Source organism: Balaenoptera borealis (assembly GCF_965194805.1).
Source record: "Balaenoptera borealis genome assembly, chromosome: 2".
Lineage (NCBI taxonomy): Eukaryota > Metazoa > Chordata > Mammalia > Artiodactyla > Balaenopteridae > Balaenoptera > Balaenoptera borealis.
This window is the reverse complement of record NC_138867.1, coordinates 170,082,377-170,103,661: the sequence shown is the minus strand read 5'-3', so window position 1 is coordinate 170,103,661 and position 21,285 is coordinate 170,082,377. Positions and strand designations below refer to the sequence as shown.

At 36.8% G+C, this 21,285-nt stretch overlaps 1 protein-coding gene across 1 annotated transcript; it reads right to left on the bottom strand.

The window, feature by feature from the left end:
- Positions 1–18,056: 18,056 nt before the first annotated feature.
- Positions 18,057–20,835, bottom strand: LOC309623093 (putative vomeronasal receptor-like protein 4). Its single transcript, XM_082379608.1, is given in 3 exon segments — positions 18,057–18,734; positions 18,778–18,959; positions 18,964–20,835. Coding segments are annotated over 3 exon segments (1,017 nt in total). The 5' UTR covers positions 19,216–20,835; the 3' UTR covers positions 18,057–18,151.
- Between the last annotated feature and the right edge of the window lie 450 nt (positions 20,836–21,285).

Sequence of the window (21,285 nt, the reverse complement as noted above, 5' to 3'; positions counted from 1 at the left end):
GGCTTATTTCACTTAGCATAATGCCCTCCATATTCATCATTGTTGTCACAAATGACAAGATTTTCTTCTTTTTTGAATAATATTTCTCTGTGTGTGTTTGTATGTATCATCACATTTTCTTTATCCATTCATGTGTTGAAGAGCACTTCACCTTTGAACACTTTAAACCACTTTTTTAACCCATTTCAATTTTTTCCCCGTATCTTAGCTATGTGAAAAATGCCACAATGAACATGGGAGTACAGATATTTCTTCAAGATACTGATTTTGTTTCCTTTGGACAATACCAGGAGTGGGATTGCTTGATCATATGATAGTTCTAATTTTAATTTTTTTAAGGAACATATGTATCAATATATTGCCATAATGGTTTTACTGACACAGTCCCACCAAGAGTCCGCAAGTATTCTCTTTTCTTCACATTCTCTCCAATACTTTTTATCTCTTGTCAGTTTGACAAGAGATATCCTAACATATGTGGGTTGATACCTCATTGAGGTTTTAACTTGCAGTTCCCTGATAGTTAGTAAAATTGAGCATTTTTTCAAGTACTGGTTGGATATTTGGATTTCTATTTTAGAAAAACGTCTATTCAAGTCCTTTGCCCATTTTTAGTTGGATTATGTTGGTGGTTGCTATTGGGTTATATATGTTCTTTATATTTTTTGATATTAACCTGTTATCAGATATATGGTTTGAAAATATTTTCATCCATTCTGTAGGTTACCTTTTCAATTTGTTGGTTGTTTTCTTTGCTGTACAGAAGCTTTTTAGTTTGATGAATTCCCACTTGTTTATTTTAGTTATTGTTGTCTGTACTTAGGGCATCCTATCAAAAAAAATTTATTGCCAAGACCAATGTCAAAGAGATTTTTTCCCTGTGTTTTCTTCTAGGAGTTTTACAATTTCTGGTCTTATATTTAAGTCCTTAATCCATTTCGAGTTAACTTTTCCGAGTTATGTAAGATAGGGGTCTAGTTTTATTCATTTGCATGTGGATATCCAATTTTTCAACATCATTTATTAAAGGGAATATCATTTCGCCATTGAGTGTTTTTTGAACCACTGTCAAAGATTAGCTGAACATGTATGTGTAGGTTTACTGCTGGGCTCTCAATCTGTTCCATAGGTCTAAGTGCCTGCTTTTATTCCAGTACCATACTGTTTTGATTACTATAGCTTTCTAATACAGTTTGAAAAAGGGAATTGTGATGTCTCCAGTTTTGTTCTTCTTGCTTAAGATGGCTTTACCTATTTGTATTCTTTTGTGCTTTCATACAAATTTTAAGATAGTTTTTTTTCTATTTCTGTTTAAAATGCCATTGGGATTTTGATAGGAATTTTACTGAACCTGTGGATTGCTTCAGGTAGTATGAACATTTTAGCAATATTAATTCTTCCAACCCAAGAATGTGGGATTTTTTTTTCCATTTGTCTTTGTCCCCTTCAATTTCTTTTGTAAAAGTCTTATAGTTTTGGTGTACAGATCTTTCAACTCCTTGGTTAAATTCATTTCTACATATCTTAATGTTTTGATGCAATTGTAAATGGTATTGATTTTTAAATTTCTCTTTCAGATAGTTCATTGTTAGTTTACAGAAATGCAACTGCTTTTTGTATATTGATTTTTTTTTTCTGCCACTTTAATGAATTCATTTTTTATTCCTAAGAGTTTTTTTTGTGAAGTCTTTAGTATTTTCTAGATACAAGATCATGTCATCTACAAAGACAATTTTACTTCTTCCTCTCGAGTGTGAATGTCTTTTATTTCTTTTTCTTGGCTGATTATTCTGGCTAGGACATCGAGTACTATGCTGAATAGAAGTGGTAAGAGTAAGCATTCTTATTTCTGACCTAAGAGAAAAAGTTTATAATCCTTCATCATTGAGTATGATATTAGCAGTCAGTTTGTCATATATGACCTTTATTATGTTTAGTTATGTTTCTTCTATACTCAATTTATTGAGAGTTTTGTAATAAAAGGGTGTTAAATATTGTCAAATACTTTTTCTGCACCTACTGAGATGATCATATGAATTTATCCTTTATTCTGTTAATGATGTATATCACAACTTGATTTTTGTGTATTGAAGCCTCACTGCATTTGAAGCATAAATCTCAATTGATCATGGTGTATAATGCATTTAATATGCTCTTGAATTAGGTTTTCTAGTATTTTGTTGAAGATTTTAGCATCTATTGTCATCAGGGAATAAATATTGGCCTATAATTTTACTTCTTATGTGTCCTTATCTAGTTTTGCATCCGGATAATATTGACCTTATAAAATAAGTTTGGAACTGCCTCCACCTTCAAGTTTGTGGAAAAGTTTCAGAAGGAATACATTTTCCATCCCTTCACTTTCAGCAGATGTGTGTCCGTAAATCTTATGTGAGTGTCTTGTAGACAATAGATAATTGAATCTTTTTTTTTTCTATTCACCATTCTATGTCTCTTGAGAAATTTAAACTATTTCCATTTAGAATAATTATTGATAAGTAAGGGTTTACAATTACCATTTTTAAATTGTTTTCTGATTATTTTTTAGTTGGTTTGTCCTTTTTATTCACTCTTGCTGATCTTCCAATGAAGATCTCTTTTAGTTGAGTCTGTTTGGGGATCTTTGAGCTTCATGTACATGGATATCCATATATCACCGAAGATTTTTGAAGTTTTCCACATTAGTTCTTAAATAAGCTTTCTGCCTCTTCTCCCTCTCTCCCTTCTCCTTCCGGGACTCCCATAATGCAAACATTATTTCACTTACTGATGTCCCACAATTCACATAGACTGTCTCCACTTTTCTCATTCTTATTTCGTTTTTCTCCTCTGACTAGATAATTTCAAAAGATCTGTATTCAAGTTCACAGATTCTGCATGAGTAAGCCTGCTGTTAAATCTCCTTACTGTATTTTTCATTTCAATATATTGTTTTCCTGAGTTATTGAGTTGTCTGTGTTTTCTTGAATCTCATTGCACCTCCTTAATATAATCATTTGGAATTTTTTTTTTTTTTTTTTAGGTAACTCACAGATCTAAATTTCTTTGGGGTTGTTTACTTAAAAATTATTCTGTTCCTTTGGTGATGTCATGTTTCCTTGTTTTTTCATGTTTCTAATGCCTTTGCATTGATATCTGTGCATTTGAGTGAGCAGTCACCTCTTACAGTCTTTATGGACTGACTTCAGTTTGGAAAGACCTTCAGTTGAAGGTGGCTGTGAGGGCACCTGTGAGGTGGGGTGTAACATCTCTGGTTCCAGGGAGGGTACAATGCTATGGTCTCCTTGAATCTCCATCAGCTGAGGTCAACTTTGGGAAAGACTCTAGGGTTCCATGGTGACCAAGACTAAGGTAATACTGCAGGTGTGTGTGGTGACAGTGGAGGCTAAATCTATTGAGGTTGTCAGTGCAAAAAGCTACTGGGGTCCTCTTGTTCTCCTTTTTGCCCATTGGGAAAGTTCCAGCTGAGTAAATTCCTCTTAGTACCAGGTCTGGGACACAGGTACTCAGAACATCAGCAGATTCATGTCCTGGACTCAAGGTTTTGCAGAGCTATAGTGACACCTGGGACCTGTGGCACAGGAGCACTTGCTGTGGCAGTGGTGGTGGTGTGTGAAATGTAGACATGTGAAAGTCACTATGGAATGAGAGTCTGAGTTACTGGAGCTCGTAGTAGTGACTCGGTCCTTGGGGGGAAGCAGGATGAAGCAGCATGGGACCAGGGATTAAAAGGCATAGCAATGGCCTGGACCAGCTGTGGGGTGCAAAGGAAGCATGCCCTGGGGATGGTAGGTCAGAGTCCTGACTCAGGCCCCAGGGTGTAGGACACAGAGCAACAACATCATAGCTCAGTGATGGTGGCTTAAAGACCCAACTCAGGACCCTGTGGGAAGGGCATAGAGAAACAATAGTGTGGCTTCTGTGATAGTGGGTCGAAGTTGTAACTTAGAACACTGGGGGCAGTGTGAAGCACAGTGGCAAGGCATTTTGGCATCCAAATAACTAAGAGAGAGGTGCATCAGGAACTTGGATCCCTGGAGCCATATCCAGCCCCAGAGAAGAGACAGGGCAGAGGCAGTGTCATGATAAGCAGGGTTTCCACACAAGAAGGACATTCTCAGGAGGTACATGCAGTACCCCTGGAAACAAAGAGTTTACAATGTTAGGGCACCTCAAAAAGGCATGTATTAGTCAATCAGGTTAACAAGGCTCCCAGTGTGGTCTCCTATCCTAGGGAGTTCTACCCTGGGGTGGCCAGTGCAGCCTGAATAAATTAGTTTAGTCCTTAGTTTCTCAGGGCCTGATCAAGGCAGTTAGATTCAAATGATATTGTTTGTCTATGACATCAGTTTATCCTTCTCATGAGTGTGGGTGATATCCAGAGATGTTTTGGGTAGAAAGTGCAGGAGCTCAAGGCTTCCTGTGCTGTCTCATAGTCAATAATGTCTGGTATGTCTCAGTTAGTAATTAAAACTTTACATTTTCTAAGACATTGCTTATTTTTATTCAGATCTTTTATCCAAAAAGGTTGTATGCAAGGAAAAAAAGTTTTATTTAACCTAACCAGAAACACACATTGTGTTTAAGAATTGGTTAGCATAAAATCTTGAATTTTTAAACGATTTTTAAATGAATTTACATAATCTCCCACCCATTGATGATTAATAGCCATCTTAACTTTTCATCTTTTCAAGCCTTTGGAAAAGAGGTTGATGATGATGGAAGGCCTTTTCAGGGTACCCCATGGAGACAGAAGTATCAATGAATATGAGAAGAATGTACAGTTGAAGGAAATGAAGATAAACTTGCGTACCTTACAATGCCCTGTTCAGCAAAATTATTTTTATAAAGAGGATACTGGTACAAGACACGTTTGGACAATGGTAACTAATATTATCAGAGAATATCACACACTGTAGGAAAATTGAATTTCTAAAATGTTTGCCTATCTAACAAAGTTGCTTCTTAGTTCTGTTAAAATGAGCACTCTTCTTATATGCAACACATTTCTCTGTTGCCCAAACAGAAGAAGGTAAGGAAGTATGCGACTTGTTCTGACCAATCAAAGACCTCATTGTTTTCTCAACAGTGACCAGATCAATAGTGTGCTCCTGACCAGAATAGGGCAGACCTTGATGACCACATGAGTCTTTTTGCTAAAATTATTAAGATGGATTCTTTGCTGATGGCATTCCCTGACCACCTGTAGGGTGAGTGTCTTAAGTGTGTGACACATAACGTTCCTCTAAAAAGTCAGTTCAGCTAAGCTGGTTTCTATTATAACTGGAAAAAAACATCTTAAAGCACAAGCTTGGCTGATATAGTTCTTTAGAAGATAAGTTCTTTGAAAACATTATATCTGTGACTTTAGTGTTACTGGTTAGAAAAGTGGCAAGAGAGAGACTTTTTCAGGAGGATACAAGACAAGGCAATGCCTGGATTCAATCAGCCTTAGAGCTGGGGCCCTGGACTAATATCCAGAACTATCTAAAAAGCACAAGTCACCAGTTCCACTCAGAAACAGCCCTAGTGTAGAAGTGATGTCACCAAGATGATAAAGTAGGAAACCCCAACCTCTATCTCTCCACAAAGGTCAGCAATTAGACAGCTATCCATAAGCAAAACAGCTCTGGGAGAGCTCAGGACTCCACTTAAGAATGTTCAGCAACACAGTGAAACAAACAAAAAAAAAACCCCTGGGAATAACTGTATAAAAATAGAAAGAACAGTTTTATTTTGCCTGCATCATCCCAACCCCAGACTGGCACTGCTCATTGCCAAGAGAAAACTCCCCATCTGGAAAGAGTTTCTTTCACTGACAAGGGAAGAGTGGAGGAAGCAACCAGCTTCCCAAGCTGGCACCACATTAGGTCTCACTTAGGTTACATCCCACCCACATAATGACAAAGTTGAGATGTATAAGGATGGCTAGAAACAAGAATGAATATCAGGGGATACCAATAACAGCCATGCAACAAGAGTAACCACAATTCCTAGGGACCTGCTCTGCAGAGAAACCCATCAACTTTTGCCACTGAAGAAACCAATGGCCAGCAGAGCTGCTGTGGTCCACCTTCAGATTTAACTGGCTTTCACCCCACAAATACCAGTCACTGAGTCTCTTCCCACTCTCTCTCCCACACCCACACCCAACAGTTGCTTGTAGGCCTGGATTTGGCTCTGTCTCCTGTCACTGGCCTGCACCACAGGGCTCACCTGCATCTAGCATCTTCAGCTGTATATCTGCATGATCAGTTTCAACTTCAGTCACTGACACCCACTGCCATGCACACATGGCAAGAACTTGCAGTCACAGGAATGCACGCTGACAGCTAGGGCCCCCACAGCTGCCAGTGTGCCCACAGTTGGACCAGGCCCTTGTTATTGGCCACTGCCTACCACTATGTGTACATTAGAAGTCAGCCACTGCTACTCATAGGCACTTAGAGCTGGCATCCACAAATGAGTATGTGCACACCACTATTCTGACAACCACTGCCTACTCTGGTCCTAGCCACTAGACTGGGAGCAAAGTTGAGGATCACAAACACCCTTGCAGCCACTGCAGACCCCTGGCAGTGCTTGCCAAGGACCACAGAGTTGTTGATGCTGTGGATCACAGCAGCCTGACCCAACAAAATATTACACACGTCCCAGACTCAGAGCCACAACACACCAAACTGCACTTGGTGATGTGCACCACTAAACCTAGGGTCACTGGTTGCTCCAGCATGTTCCAACATGCAGGTAAAAGTTTTTCATCACAGAAATAAGTCCATAAATTCAGAGGTGACTGCTTTGTCAAATACATAGGTAACTATACAAGGTGACAAGAAGTTTAAAAATCAGAGAAAATGACACCATAAAAGGAACACAGTAAACTTACAATAACTGACCCAAAGAAATGGAGATACATAAATAGCCCAACAAAGTATTCAAAATAATTTTTCTAAAGATGTTCAGAAAGCTACAAGAAAACACAGATGCACAAGTTAACAAAGTCAGGAAAACAATACAAAAACAAACTGAGAAGTCAATAATGAGATAGAAAACATTAAAAAGCACTAAAAAGAAATTTTGGAGCTGAAGAATACAATGACTGGCTTGGAGAATTTAATAGAGTGATTCAACATCAGATAGGACAAAGCAGAAGGAAGAATAAGTCAGCTGATGCTTTTGAAATTATCCAGTCAGAGAAGCAAAAAGAAAAATGAAAACAAGTGAAAAAAGTCTATAGGACTTATGGGACACCATTAGTACAACTAATCTAGGTATCCGTGGAATCCCAGAAGGAGCAGAGAGGGAGATCAATAATTTAAAGAAATAATGGTGGAAAACTTCGCAAACCTAGGGAGACATCTGAACATCAAAGTTTGTAAACTAATAAGTGACCCCAAAATACAATCCCAAACAATATTCTCAGGTGACTTCAGCATCATGTTGGTATGTGTCATTCCTCTTTTCTTTCCCCTTTGATTAACAACTAAATGAAGATCCATAACCAAACATAAATGCCTCTACACATTACACCAGGGCACCTGGAAGATTTCTATCCCCCTGTGCAACCTAAAGTGGGAGGATAGGACCTTGGTGGGAGCTACAGAACCAAGGGAGTTGGTGAGCCTGCCCCACTCCCACTTGCTGCAATCAGAAAAAAGGGAAGCTAGAGAGTACAAAATTGGGTGAATACCTACAGGCAATAGAGAATTCGTGGAGGTCCAGCCTGCCTGAGAGGAGAATTTGGCATGCCATCAGAGCAGAATAGAGATAAGTTTGGAGGCAGAGGAGAGGGTGGACACTTGCCAAGTGTCACCCAGGGTGACACTGCAAGGGGCTAAGCTTTTAGCAGCAGCTTCTCCAGCAGAGGTGGTGGGAAGCAGCAGCCTTTCCTACAGAGCAAGAAGAAAGCAAAATTGGTGAGCTGCAACAGTTGTGTGAGTTGCAGGTAGAAGGACCTATTTTTCTCCAGCAGCACCCATATTTCTGAGGAAAAAATTCCGTGGCTGAGAGGAGTGAGAGTAAAAGAAGGAAAGCAGATAAAAATAGCAAAGGATATTGAAGGAATACATTTCCTTCAGATGCATTTCCTCCTGTCTGCTTTGGGACTTCAACAGGAGGTCTGCCCATGGACTTCTAGATTTGCCCCACTCAATGATACCCCCACCAGTCCATGTGCACCCACAAAGCTTCAGGTTCTAAGCCCACACCTCCCCACACTCTGCTGCTGGCTCTGTGTGTGCGCTCAAGGGCATCCACAAGAGCCAGTTCTGGAAAAAGGAACAACAAACTTGCACATATAGCACCACCACCTGGAATAGAAAAGAAAAGTCTCTAATAGCCAATCTGTTGAATTGTAAGAACAAAAGAAGACATTAAAAAATCTTAAGGAGTTGTCTACTACTTCACTTGTGAAAGCAGAAGGACATACCTTCAAAAAGAATTTTTAAAATCAAGGAAACATGGTATCACAAAAGGAAAATGATCATTCTCCAGCAACCAAACTCAAGGTGTGAAATATTTTGATCTAACTGATAAAGAATTCAAAATAGCCATTATGAAGAAATTCAGTGAGCTACAAGAAAACTCAGAAAGACATTTTAGTAAACTCAGGAATAAAATTAATAAAATTAATGAAGGGGAGTTTTACTAAAGGTATTGAAATTATTAAGAAAAAAAAAAAGGACCAAACAGAAATTCTGAAGCTGAAGAATTCAATGCTGAGATAAAGATTGAAATAGAGAATATTGCTAACAGGGCAGAACAGATCAAACAAAGAATAAGTGAGTTGGAGGCTAGGAATATAGAAATAATTCAATTATAAGAGGAGAGAAACCTCAGATTTTTAAAAAGTAAAGAAATTCTGTGAGAGCTATTGGATTTAATCAGAAGAGCAAATATAAGAATAATTGGTGTACCAGAAGAGAAGTAGAAAGAGACAGAAAGTTTATTTAAAGAAATAATAGCTGAGAACTTCCCAAACATGGAGAAGGACTTGGATATCCAAGCCCATGAAGCTAATAGAACACCTTATTATCTCAATGCAAAAAGACCTTCTCCAAGGCATATTATAATAAAACTGTCAAAAATCAATGATTAAGAAAGGATCTTTACCCAGAAATTCTAGTTCTGGGTATTTATCCAAAGAAAACAAAAACACTAGCTCAAAAAGATATATGCACCCCCATGTTCATTGCAGCATCATTTACAATAATCAAACCATGAAAACCTAAATTTCCATTTGACAGATGAATGGGTAAGGAAAATGTGATACACAGACATATAGACATAAATATTAGTCAGCCATTTAAAAAGATGAAATCTTGTCATTTGTGGCAACATGGATAGACCTCAAGGACATTATGCTAAGTGAAATAAGTCAAACAAACAGAGAAAGACAAAACCATATGATTTCTCTTATATGTGGAGTTTAAAAAAAAAAAACTCATAGATACAGAAAACAGATAGGTAATTGCCATAAGCTAGAGTAGGGGAGTAGGATGGGGGAGGGAATTGATGAAAGGAATCAAAAGGTTAAAAAAAAGAAAAAGAATCTTAAATGCAGTGAAAGAAAAAAAGAAAGTAACTGACAAAGGAATTCCCATTAGGCTATCAGTGGATTTCTCAACAGAAATCCTACAAGCCAGGAGAGAGTGAAATGACATATTCAGAGTGTTAAAAGATAAAAATTTCCTGTCAAGAATATTTTATCCAGAAAAGTTATCCTTCAGATATGAAAAAGAAATAAAGGCTTCCCATATAAACAAAAGTTGAGGGAGTTCACCACCACTAGATCTGCCTTGAAAGAAATGCTAAAAGGAGTTCTATAAGCTGAAGTGAAAAGACATCAATCAGCAACATAAAGACATATGACAGTACAAAACACTCTGGTAATGGTGAAAATAGACAGTCATAATTAGAAAACTATAACTCTCTATTAGAATGGCATGTCAACCACCTACTTATAGTATAAATGTTAAAGGATAAGATCATTATAAATAACTATGAATACTATAATTTGTTAATGAATACACAGTATAAAAAGAGGTAAATTTTTACATCAAAAATATATAAGGGGAGCAGTAAAAGGGTGGAACCTTTATTAGATAAACAAATATATGTAGCTATCAGCATAAAATGGGCAGTTTTATGTATGAGATGTTGGTTTTTTTTTTTTTTTTAATATTTATTTATTTATTTATTTAGGCTGTGTTGAGTCTTCGTTTCTGTGCGAGGGCTTTCTCTAGTTGCAGCAAGTGGGGGCCACTCTTCATCGTGGTGCGCAGGCCTCTCACTATCGCGGCCTCTCTTGTTGCGGAGCACAGGCTCCAGACACGCAGGCTCAGTAGTTGTGGCTCACGGGCCCAGCCGCTCTGCGGCATGTGGGATCTTCCCAGACCAGGGCTCGAACCCGTGTCCCCTGCATTGGCAGGCAGATTCTCAACCACTGCGCCACCAGGGAAGCCCTGTATGAGATGTTTTATGTAAGCCTTATGGTAACCACAAAGCAAAATTCTAGAGTAGATTCACTAGACATAAAAAAGAGATAGAGTGTACCATCATAGAAAACCACCAATTTACAAAGGTAGGCAGAAACACAGGGGGGAAAAAAAAACCACTGGAGATACAAAACAAAGGAGAAGGCAAACAATAAGATGGCAGTGGTAGGTCCTTACATATCAATAATTACTCTAAATGAAAATGGATTTAATTCAATCCAAAGGCACAGAGTGGCTGGATGGATAAGAAAAGCAAGACCCAAGTATGTATTGCCTACAGGAGACCTATTTCATCTGGGGAAATGGGTTGATAATATTTCCCAAAAAAGGGATGGAAGATAATATTCCAAATAAGTGGCAACCAAAAATGGTGACAAGAGACAAAGAAGGTCATTATATAATGATAAATGGGTCAATACATCATAAAGATACAAGAGTTATGAATATATACACACCCTATCTGAAGGGAGAAATGGACAATACAGTAATAGCAGGGGGCTTCAATTCCCCACTATCAACAATGGATAGAACATGAGACAGAAAATCAACAAGGAAACATTGGAATTGAACCCTCCTTTGGACCAAATAGGATCAACAGACATATACAGAATATTCCATCCAACAGCAACAGAATATACATTCTTATCAAGTCCACATGGAATATTCTCCAGGATAGATTGTATGACAGGACATAAAACAAGACTCAGCAAATTTAAGAAAATTGAAGTCATACCAACAATCTTTTCTGACCACAATAGTATGAAGCTGGACATCAAAAACAAGAGGAAAGATGCAAAAATCTACAAATATATGGAAATTAAACAACACAATATTGAACAACGTATGAGTCAAAGAAGAATTCAAACGGAAAAATTTTAAATATCTTGGAAAAACACAAAGGAAGCACAATATACCAAAATATATAGGATGCAGCAAAAGCAATTCTAAGAGGAAAGTTCATACTGATAAAGATCTTCCTTAAGAAAAAAGAAAGATCTCAAATAACCTAACTTTACACTTCAAGGAACTAGAAAAAGAAGAAAAAGTAAGACCAAAGTTAGCTTAAGGAAAGAGATAACAAAGATCAAAGCAGAAATAAATGAAAAGAGGGGAGAAAGCAATAGAAAATATCAATCTAATTATGAGTTGGGGTTTTTTGAAAAGAAAGTATCAGAACTTAGCTAGACTTACCAAGAAGAAAAAAGAGAGAGAGAGAAGACTCAAATGAAATCAGAAACGAGAGAGGAGACATTCCAACTGATACCAAAGAAATACAAAGGATCACAAGAAACTACTATAAACAATTATACACCAACAACAGGACAACCTAGAAGAAATGGATAAGTTCCTAGAATCATACAACCTACCAAGACGTAAGCATGATTTTTAAAGCTGGGTATTCATAAACAGACACAGCATAGTTAATAGGAACACCAATGTTTAGAGAAAAAATGAATTTAGGCAAAACAGAGGAAAGCAAGCTACCTAAAAAAATATCGTGAGTTTCAGTACAATTTACAAAATCTCTAATGGAAGCCAAGAGAAAAGAAAATATTATCTTAAAACTTTAAGAAATTTTAAACATAAAACTATATATAGCAAACCTCTTTAACTGTGTATTCATATTTGTAGTTTTACTTATTAAAATTTATTTATAACCCCCAAAACAATATTCACAGTATTTCCATAATGATTCAGAAATGTGCATAGAAAAGCAAAAAACTTGAGCTATCTGATATGCACATTCCCCACAAAAGTCAACAAGGCAATGCTCCATCTTCTTGTTTCAGCTTTTATACAGTAAACAAGGTCATTTTTGTGAAATATTTAGAGCCACAATTTTGCGTTTTGGTGATTTTCCTGTTTAAGATCGCCCCCAAGTGTAGTGCTGATGTGCTGTCTAGTGTGACTAAGCATGGATGTCTGTGATGTGCCTTACCAAAAACATTATATGTTACACTCACCTTGAGGCATGAGTTACAGTGCTCTTGGCCATGAGTTCAATGTTAATTAATAATAAATATTAAATAATAAATAAAAATAAATACAAAAAAATAAACATATTAAAGACAATAAATTGTCTTTAAACAGAAATACACATAAAACACGATTATGTATTAATCAATTGATAAAAATGTTGTGACCCCAGGGCCACATTAACCTAACCTTGCATTTCTTCTATGAACAATGAATCAGTATCTGCTAATTCAGTGTTTTAAAGAACATTGTAGAACATAACTCCCACAAATAATGAGAATCAAATATACTTTTTGACTTTAAGAAATCAAGAAAAGGGACTTCCCTGGAGGTCCAGTGTTTAAGACTCTGCACTTTCACTGCAGGGGGCACGGGCTCAACCCCTGGTTGGGGAAATAAGCTCCTGCATGTTGCAGTTCCCCATGCTGTGTGGCATGGACAAACAAACAAACAAAAAAACAAAACAAGAAAAGTTAGACACTTTAGATCAAGAGGGAGCATTTATCTATAATCAATGTTTAATAAAATACTTTCCAATAATTTAATTGAAGAAAAAGACAAAGATTCCAGAAGTCTAGTCTGAGATGCAAAAACGAATGGAAAGCAAAAAATTAAAAGCTTATAGATATAACTGGTGTGTACAATTGACTCAAATGTATTTGCCAACAACATTACAAAGGTTAATATAACAAATACAACAGAGAATTTGTAATAACTCTCAATGAATTTATTCAGAAAAATAACCTGTAAAATTATTTGGAGACTGTCAAATTATATTAGTTGTAAATTTCCATTAATTTTTTTTTGAACTTTATTACTTCTTCCCCCAAAGACTTTGCACAATCTTTTTTTTTAATTTTATTTTTTTATACAGCTGGTTCTTATTAGTCATCAATTTTATACACATCAGTGTATACATGTCAATCCCAATCGCCCAATTCATCACACACACCCCCTGTGGCTTTCCCCTCTTGGTGTCCATACGTTTGTTCTCTACATCTGTGTCTCAATTTCTGCCCTGAAAACCGGTTCATCTGTACCATTTTTCTAGGTTCCACATATATGCGTTAATATATGATATTTATTTTTCTCTTTCTGGCTTACTTCAGTCTGTATGACAGTCTCTAGATCCATCCACGTCTCAAAAAAAGACCCAATTTCGTTCCTTTTTATGGCTGAGTAATATTCCATTGCATATATGTACCACATCTTCTTTATCCATTCGTCTGTCGATGGGCATTTAGGTTGCTTCCATGACCTGGCTATTGTAAATAATGTTGCAATGAACATTTGGGTGCATGTGTCTTTTTGAATTGTGGTTTTCTCTGGGTATATGCCCAGTAGTGGGATTGCTGGATCATGTGGTAATTCTATTGTTCATTTTTTAAGGAACCTCCATACTGTTCTCCATAGTGGCTGTATCAGTTTACATTCCCACCAACAGTGCAAGAGGGTTCCCTTTTCTCCACACCTTCTCCAGCATTTGTTGTTTGTAGATTTTCTGATGAAGCCCATTCTAACTGGTGTGAGGTGATACCTCATTGTAGTTTTGATCTGTATTTCTCTAATAATTAGTAATGTTGAGCAGCTTTTCATGTGTTTCTTGGCCATCTGTATGTCTTCTTTGGAGAAATGTCTATTTAGGTCTTCTGTCCATTTTCGGATTGGGTTGTTTGTTTTTTTAATATTGAGCTGCATGAGCTGTTTATATATTTTGGAGATTAATCCTTTTTCCATTGATTCGCTTGTAAATATTTTCTCCCATTCTGAGGGTTGCCTTTTCATTTTGTTTATGGTTTCCTTTGCTGTGTAAAAGCTTTTAAGTGTCATTAGGTCCCATTTGTTTATTTTTGTTTTTATTTCCATTACTCTATGAGGTAAGTCAAAAAAGATCTTGCTGGGATTTATGTCAAAGAGTGTTCTTCCTATGTTTCCTCTAAGAGTTTTATAGTGTCCAGTCTTACATTTAGGTCTCGAATCCATTTTGAGTTTATTTTTGTGTATGGTGTTAGGGAGTGTTCTAATTTCATTCTTTTACATGTAGCTGTCCAGTTTTCCCAGCACCACTTATTGAAGAGACTGTCTTTTCTCCATTGTATATCTTTGCCTCCTTTGTCATAGATTAGTTGACCATAGGTGTGTGGGTTTACCTCTGGGCTTTCTATCTTGTTCCATTGATCTATTTCTGTTTCTGTGCCAGTACCATATTGTCTTGATTACTGTAGCTTTGTAGTATAGTCTGAAGTCAGGGAGTCTGATTCCTCCAGCTCCGTTTTTTTCCCTCAAGACTGCTTTGGCTATTCAGGGTATTTCATGTCTCCATACAGATTTTAAGATTTTTTGTCCTAGTTCTGTAAAAAATGCCATTGGTAATTTGATAGGGATTGCATTGAATCTGTAGATTGCTTTGGGTAGTATAGTCATTTTCACAATGTTGATTCTTCCAATCCAAGAACATGGTATATCTCTCCATCTGTTGGTATCATCTTTAATTTCTTTCATCAGTGTCTTATAGTTTTCTGCATACAGGTCTTTTGTCTCCCTAGGTAGGTTTATTCCTAGGTATTTTATTCTTTTTGTTGCAATGGTAAATGGGAGTGTTTCCATAATTTCTCTTTCAGATTTTTCATCATTAGTGTATAGGAATGCAAGAGATTTCTGTGCATTAATTTTGTATCCTGCTACTCTACCAAATTCATTGATTAGCTCTAGTAGTTTTCTGGTGGCATCTTTAGGATTTTCTATGTATAGTATCATGTCATCTGCAAACAGTGACAGCTTTACTTCTTCTTTTCCAATTTTGATTCCTTTTATTTCTATTTCTTCTCTGATTGCTGTGGCCAGGACTTCCAAAACTATGTTGAATAATAGTGGTGAGAGTGGACATCCTTGTCTTCTTCCTGATCTTAGAGGAAATGGTTTCAGTTTTCCATCATTGAGAATGATGTTTGCTATGGGTTTGTGGTATATGGCCTTTATTATGTTGAGGTAGGTTCCCTCTCTGCCCACTTTCAGGGGAGTTTTTATGATAAATGTGTGTTGAATTTTGTCAAAAGCTTTTTCTGCATCTTTTGAGATGATCATATGGTTTTTATTCTTCAATTTGTTAATATGGTGTATCACATTGATTGATTTACGTATATTGAAGAATCTTTGTATCCCTGGGATAAATCCCACTTTCTCATGGTGTATGATCCTTTTAATGTGCTGTTGGATTCTGTTTGCTAGTATTTTGTTGAGGATTTTTGCATCTATATTCATCAGTGATATTGGTCTGTAATTTTCTTTTTTTGTAGTATCTTTGTCTGGTTTTGGTATCAGGGTGATGGTGGCCTCATAGAATGAGTTTGGGAGTGTTCCTTCCTGTGCAATTTTTTGGAAGAGTTTGAGAAGGATAGGTGTTAGCTCTTCTCTAAATGTTTGATAGAATTCACCTGTGAAGCCATCTGGTCCTGGACTTTTGTTTGTTGGAAGATTTTTAATCACAACTTCAATTTCATTACTTGTGATTGGTCTGTTCATATTTTCTATTTCTTCCTGGTTCAGTCTTGGAAGGTTATACCTTTCTAAGAATTTGTCCATTTCTTCCAGGTTGTCCATTTTATTGGCATAGAGTTGCTTGCAGTAGTCTCTTAGGATGCTTTGTATTTCTGTGGTGTCTGTTGTAACTTCTCCTTTTTCATTTCTAATTTTAGTGATTTGAGTCCTCTCCCTCTTTTTCTTGATGAGTCTGGCTAATGGTTTATCAATTTTGTTTATCTTCTCAAAGAACCAACTTTTAGTTTTATTGATATTTGCTATTTTTTTTTGTTTCTATTTCATTTATTTCTGCTCTGATCTTTATGATTTCTTTCCTTCTGCTAACTTTGGGTTTTTTTTGTTCTTCTTTCTTTAGTTCCTTTAGGTGTAAGGTTTGATTGTTTATTTGAGATTTTTCTTGTTTCTCGAGGTAGGCTTGTATAGCTATAAACTTCCCTCTTAGAACTGCTTTAGCTGCATCCCATAGGTTTTGGGTCATCGTGTTTTCATTGTCATTTGTCTCTATGTATTTTTTGATTCTTCTTTGATTTCCTCAGTGATCTCTTGTGTATTTAGTAACGTAGAGTTTAGCTTCCATGTGTTTGTGTTTTTTACATTTTCCCCCGGTAATTCATTTCTAATCTCAGAGCGTTGTGGTCAGAAAAGATGCTTGATCTGATTTCAATTTTCTTAAATTTACTGAGGCTTGATTTGTAACCCAAGATGTGATCTATCCTGGAAAATGTTCCATGCGCACTTGAGAAGAAAGCGTAATCTGCAGTTTTTGGATGGAATGTCCTGTAAATATCAGTTAAATCTATCTAGTCTATTGTGCCATTTAAAGCTTCTGTTTCCTTATTTATTTTCATTTTGGATGATCTCTCCATTGGTGTAAGTGAGGTGTTAACGTCCCCCACTATTATTGTGTTACTGTCGATTTCCTCTTTTACAGCTATTAGCAGTTGCCTTATGTATTGAGGTGCTCCTATATTGGGTGCATATATATTTATAATTGTTATATCTTCTTCTTGGATTGATCCCTCGATCATTATGTAGTGTCCTTCCTTGTCTCTTGTAACATTCTTTATTTTAAAGTCTATATTATGTGATGTGAGTATTGCTACTCCAGCTTCCTTTTGATTTCCATTTGCATGGAATATCTTTTTCCATCCCCTCACTTTCAGTCTGTATGTGTCCCTAGGTCTGAAGTGGGTCTCTTGTAGACAACATATATATGGGTCTTGTTTTGGTGTCCATTCAGCAAGCCTATGTCTTTTGGTTGGAGCATTTAATCCATTCACGTTTAAAGTAATTATCAATATGTATGTTCCTATGACCATTTTCTTAATTGTTTTGGGTTTGTTTTGTAGGTCTTTTTCTTCTCTTGTGTTTCCCACTTAGAGAAGTTCTTTCAGCATTTGTTGTAGAGCTGGTTTGGTGGTGCTGAATTCTCTTAGCTTTTGCTTGTCTGTAAAGCTTTTGATTTCTCCATCGAATCTGAATGAGATCCTTGCCGGGTAGAGTAATCTTGGTTGTAGGTTCTTCCCCTTCATCACTTTAAGTATATCATGCCACTCCATTCTGACTTGTAGAGTTTCTGCTGAGAAATCAGCTGTTAACCTTATGGGAGTTCCCTTGTATGTTATTTGTCATTTTTCCCTTATTGCTTTCAATAATTTTTCTTTGTCCTTAATTTTTGCCAATTTGATTACTATGTGTCTCAGTGTGTTTCTCCTTGGGTTTATCCTGTGTGGAACTCGCTGTGCTTCCTGGACTTGGGTGGCTATTTTCTTTCCCATGTTAGGGAAGTTTTCGACTATAACCTGTGCAAATATTTTCTCTGGTCCTTTCTCTCTCTCTTCTCCTTCTGGGACCCTTATAATGCGAATGTTGTTGCATTTAATGTTGTCCCAGGAGTCTCTTAGGCTGTCTTCATTTCTTTTCCATCTGTTTTCTTTATTCTGTTCTGCAGCAGTGAATTCCACCCTTCTGTCTTCCAGGTCACTTATCCATTCTTCTGCCTCAGTTATTCTGCTATTGATTCCTTCAAGTGTAGTTTTCATTTTCGTTATTGTATTGTTCATCTCTGTTTGTTTGTTCTTTAATTCTTCTAGGTCTTTGTTAAACATTTCTTGCATCTTCTCTATTGTTTCCTCCATTCATTTCCCGAGGTCCTGTATCATCTTCGCTATCATTATTCTGAATTCTTTTTCTGGAAGGTTGCCTATCTCCACTTCATTTAGTTGTTTTTCTGTGGTTTTATCTTGTTCCTTCATCTGGTACATAGTCCTCTGCCTTTTCATCTTGTCTATCTTTATGTGAATCTGCACAATCTTGAATATTTGCTTATCTGCATGGATTAGCACCAAAGGACAAACTGTGGCATAGTTATTGACCCCAATAATCTGGAACCACACCAATAGAGGGTTACTTCTCCATGTCACAACTACTGATAATGAGAAGGTAAAGTCCACCCAGTATATGAAGACAAAACAAGTCACCACCAGCAAGGTGGTCTGGGAAGCCCTTTTCAGTGGTGAGACTCTTGGGAAGAGACTGGTGCTATAAAAGTGCTGGGAGAATCTCTTATGTCTCTGCAAAATAATCACTATGTAGCCACTAGAGAGGACAATTAGCCCTATGAAGTAACATCTTTCAATGTCATTAGTGTGAAAAATAAGTTTCTGTGCATATAGCTCATGGGCTAAACAGAACAGTGGTCGGCAATAAACAGAAGACTGGCTTCAGTCCCATTAGGAGTGACCACAGTAGAGTAGAAGGTTACTTACTGACAGACAGGTTGAGAACCCATGAGAAGATGCAGAATCCTAGGGGGTGATTTGGAGAAATATGTTTGAACTTTGCCAAGGAGGAACTGTTGGGGCTGATGATGATGGCCTGGAGCATGCTCAGGAAGCAGGTTGTACAAATGGAGAGACCCCTCAGCACCTTGTTTAAAAAGACAATTATACCTTACATCATTCTGAATATTCTGTGACCCAAACAAGTCTGAGGACACCAGTATTGTCATGGTGAAGAGCAGCAGTATGTGGATCAAGGACACGTGACTAATTGTCATGTCAAGGTGCTTAAACCTGTGAGTAAAAACAATGGTGAGGATGTGGAAGAGAAGAAGAAAAATGTTTGCTGAGATTCCACAGCTGGCTTGTGAATAAAAGGAGTTTCTCATGACAATGTAACTAGGAAGTTTGGTCATCTTCATAAAATATTTAAATGATATCTGTGGAGAAAAACAAGAGATCTGATGATAATAACATTATTTCTGCATGTTCCAAATTATCATCAACAATGTTCAACAATCTCTGTGATCTGGAGTCAGCAGTTTCTATACCTAAAAATATACATTGAAAATATCTATTCATTTTTACTGAACAGTAATTATTGACAATAGGATAGTGACTTCTCACATATATCTTGGCACTTAGCCTATATGGATTCTGAAGTAAAACAACAAAACCTTAAGATCTGAAAACAACTAAAGCTTTCAGATTCAAATTTGGGCACTCATTTTAGTAAATGAAGCCTGGACTTCATGATGATGGTGAATGTTGCAGGAATATGCCCCAGTGTTCACCAAGGTCTCACCTTGATGGGAGCAATCAGCCCTTGTCTTCATGGCAAACCATTTACCCAATTCTGGACACCAGAGTTGGTCCTCAATCATGTCTAATCATGTGATTCAGAAGCTAGTAAGTCGTTCTGCTTCATTGGGAAGGGGAAATAAAGGAAGAAAAGGAAGGGGTATAAAGTAAAATATATCCACTCAGCAGTTCCAGGGTGAGTTTGACAGAGGTGATTGTGTTGGGACATCAAGAAAAGCAAGGAAATGAGTTGTGTGCATCTGTGTCCACAGTTGTAAAATTAGAAAATAAGAATATCCCTAGAGTCCTAGTACAGTATGAAATATATAAATTATATAATGCATGTAAGTCAGTGTCAGAATAAAGAGATAAATCACATTAACCATGAAGTAACAGACTATTTTCTCATTATCCTTTTGGTCTATATCATCATCATTTTCTTATTTACACTATTATCTATGGGAAAAACTCTTGTTCAACAAAATAATGAGTACAAAGGTCTAAAGAATATTTGAGAGATAAAAGTAACAGTGTGAGAAGAGGGTTATAGTGCCTCAGGGAAATAAGTGGTGTGTACTTCCTCAAAACAAGAAAAGCATGGAGGGAATTATTTTAAAAATCCCTGTGGCATGTGTGGAGAAGGTAAAGCTGTGCTAATTTGTTTGTGAAATATTCAACTGCAATGCACTACCAATAAATGAATGAAATCTAATTCTCAAAACCATGGCACAGGTTTTGATAATTGAATTGAATGCAAGGTTTAGTTCATAGTTCTCTCCTGTTACTAAGATGTTTACAATCCCAAGGCATCTATATTATTGTGGAGAAAAAGTAGGAAAACAGAGACAGGGAAAAAGAAATCAGAGGAGTTCCACCACAAATAGAAAATAACACTAATGGAAAAACCTACATTCTAGTTTTGCTTATGTTTTCCTAAACACTACAAAACTTACAAATTTTACAAAAATTACTGTGAAAGCAAAGTGTGATATCTTTTGTCAAACCATTTGCATAGTCTTATGCCCTCATTTTCTTTGCTCACAAGTGTATTAAAATGGCATAGAGTATAATCACTTTTTCACATTAGGGCCTTGAAAGTCAGCTGAAGGAAAACAAAAGATTTTAAATCTATAATTCAGAACCAGTCAAACTCAATCTTTCCTCTCTTCTTAATGAGATCAGCTGGCATGTACACTAGCAGAGAAAGAGAAAAGAATTTTCCACCTTGAATCAGTTTAAGAACTAATGAATCTTAAAATCTTTTGCACAGCAAAGGAAACCATAAACAAGACAAAAAGACAACCGTCAGAATGGGAGAAAATATTTGCAAATGAAGCAACTGACAAAGGATTAATCTCTAAAATTTACAAGCAGCTCATGCAGCTCAATATCAAAAAAACAAACAACCCAATCCAAAAATGGGCAGAAGACCTAAATAGACATTTCTCCAAAGAAGATATACAGATCACCAACAAACACATAAAAAGATGCTCAACATCACTAATCATTAGAGAAATGCAAATCAAAACTACAATGAGGTATCACCTCACACCAGTCAGAATGGCCATCATCAAAAAATCTACAAACAATGAATGCTGGAGAGGGCGTGGAGAAAAGGGAACCCTCTTGCACTGTTGGTGGGAACGTAAATTGATACAGCCACTATGGAGAACAGTATGGAGGTTCCTTAA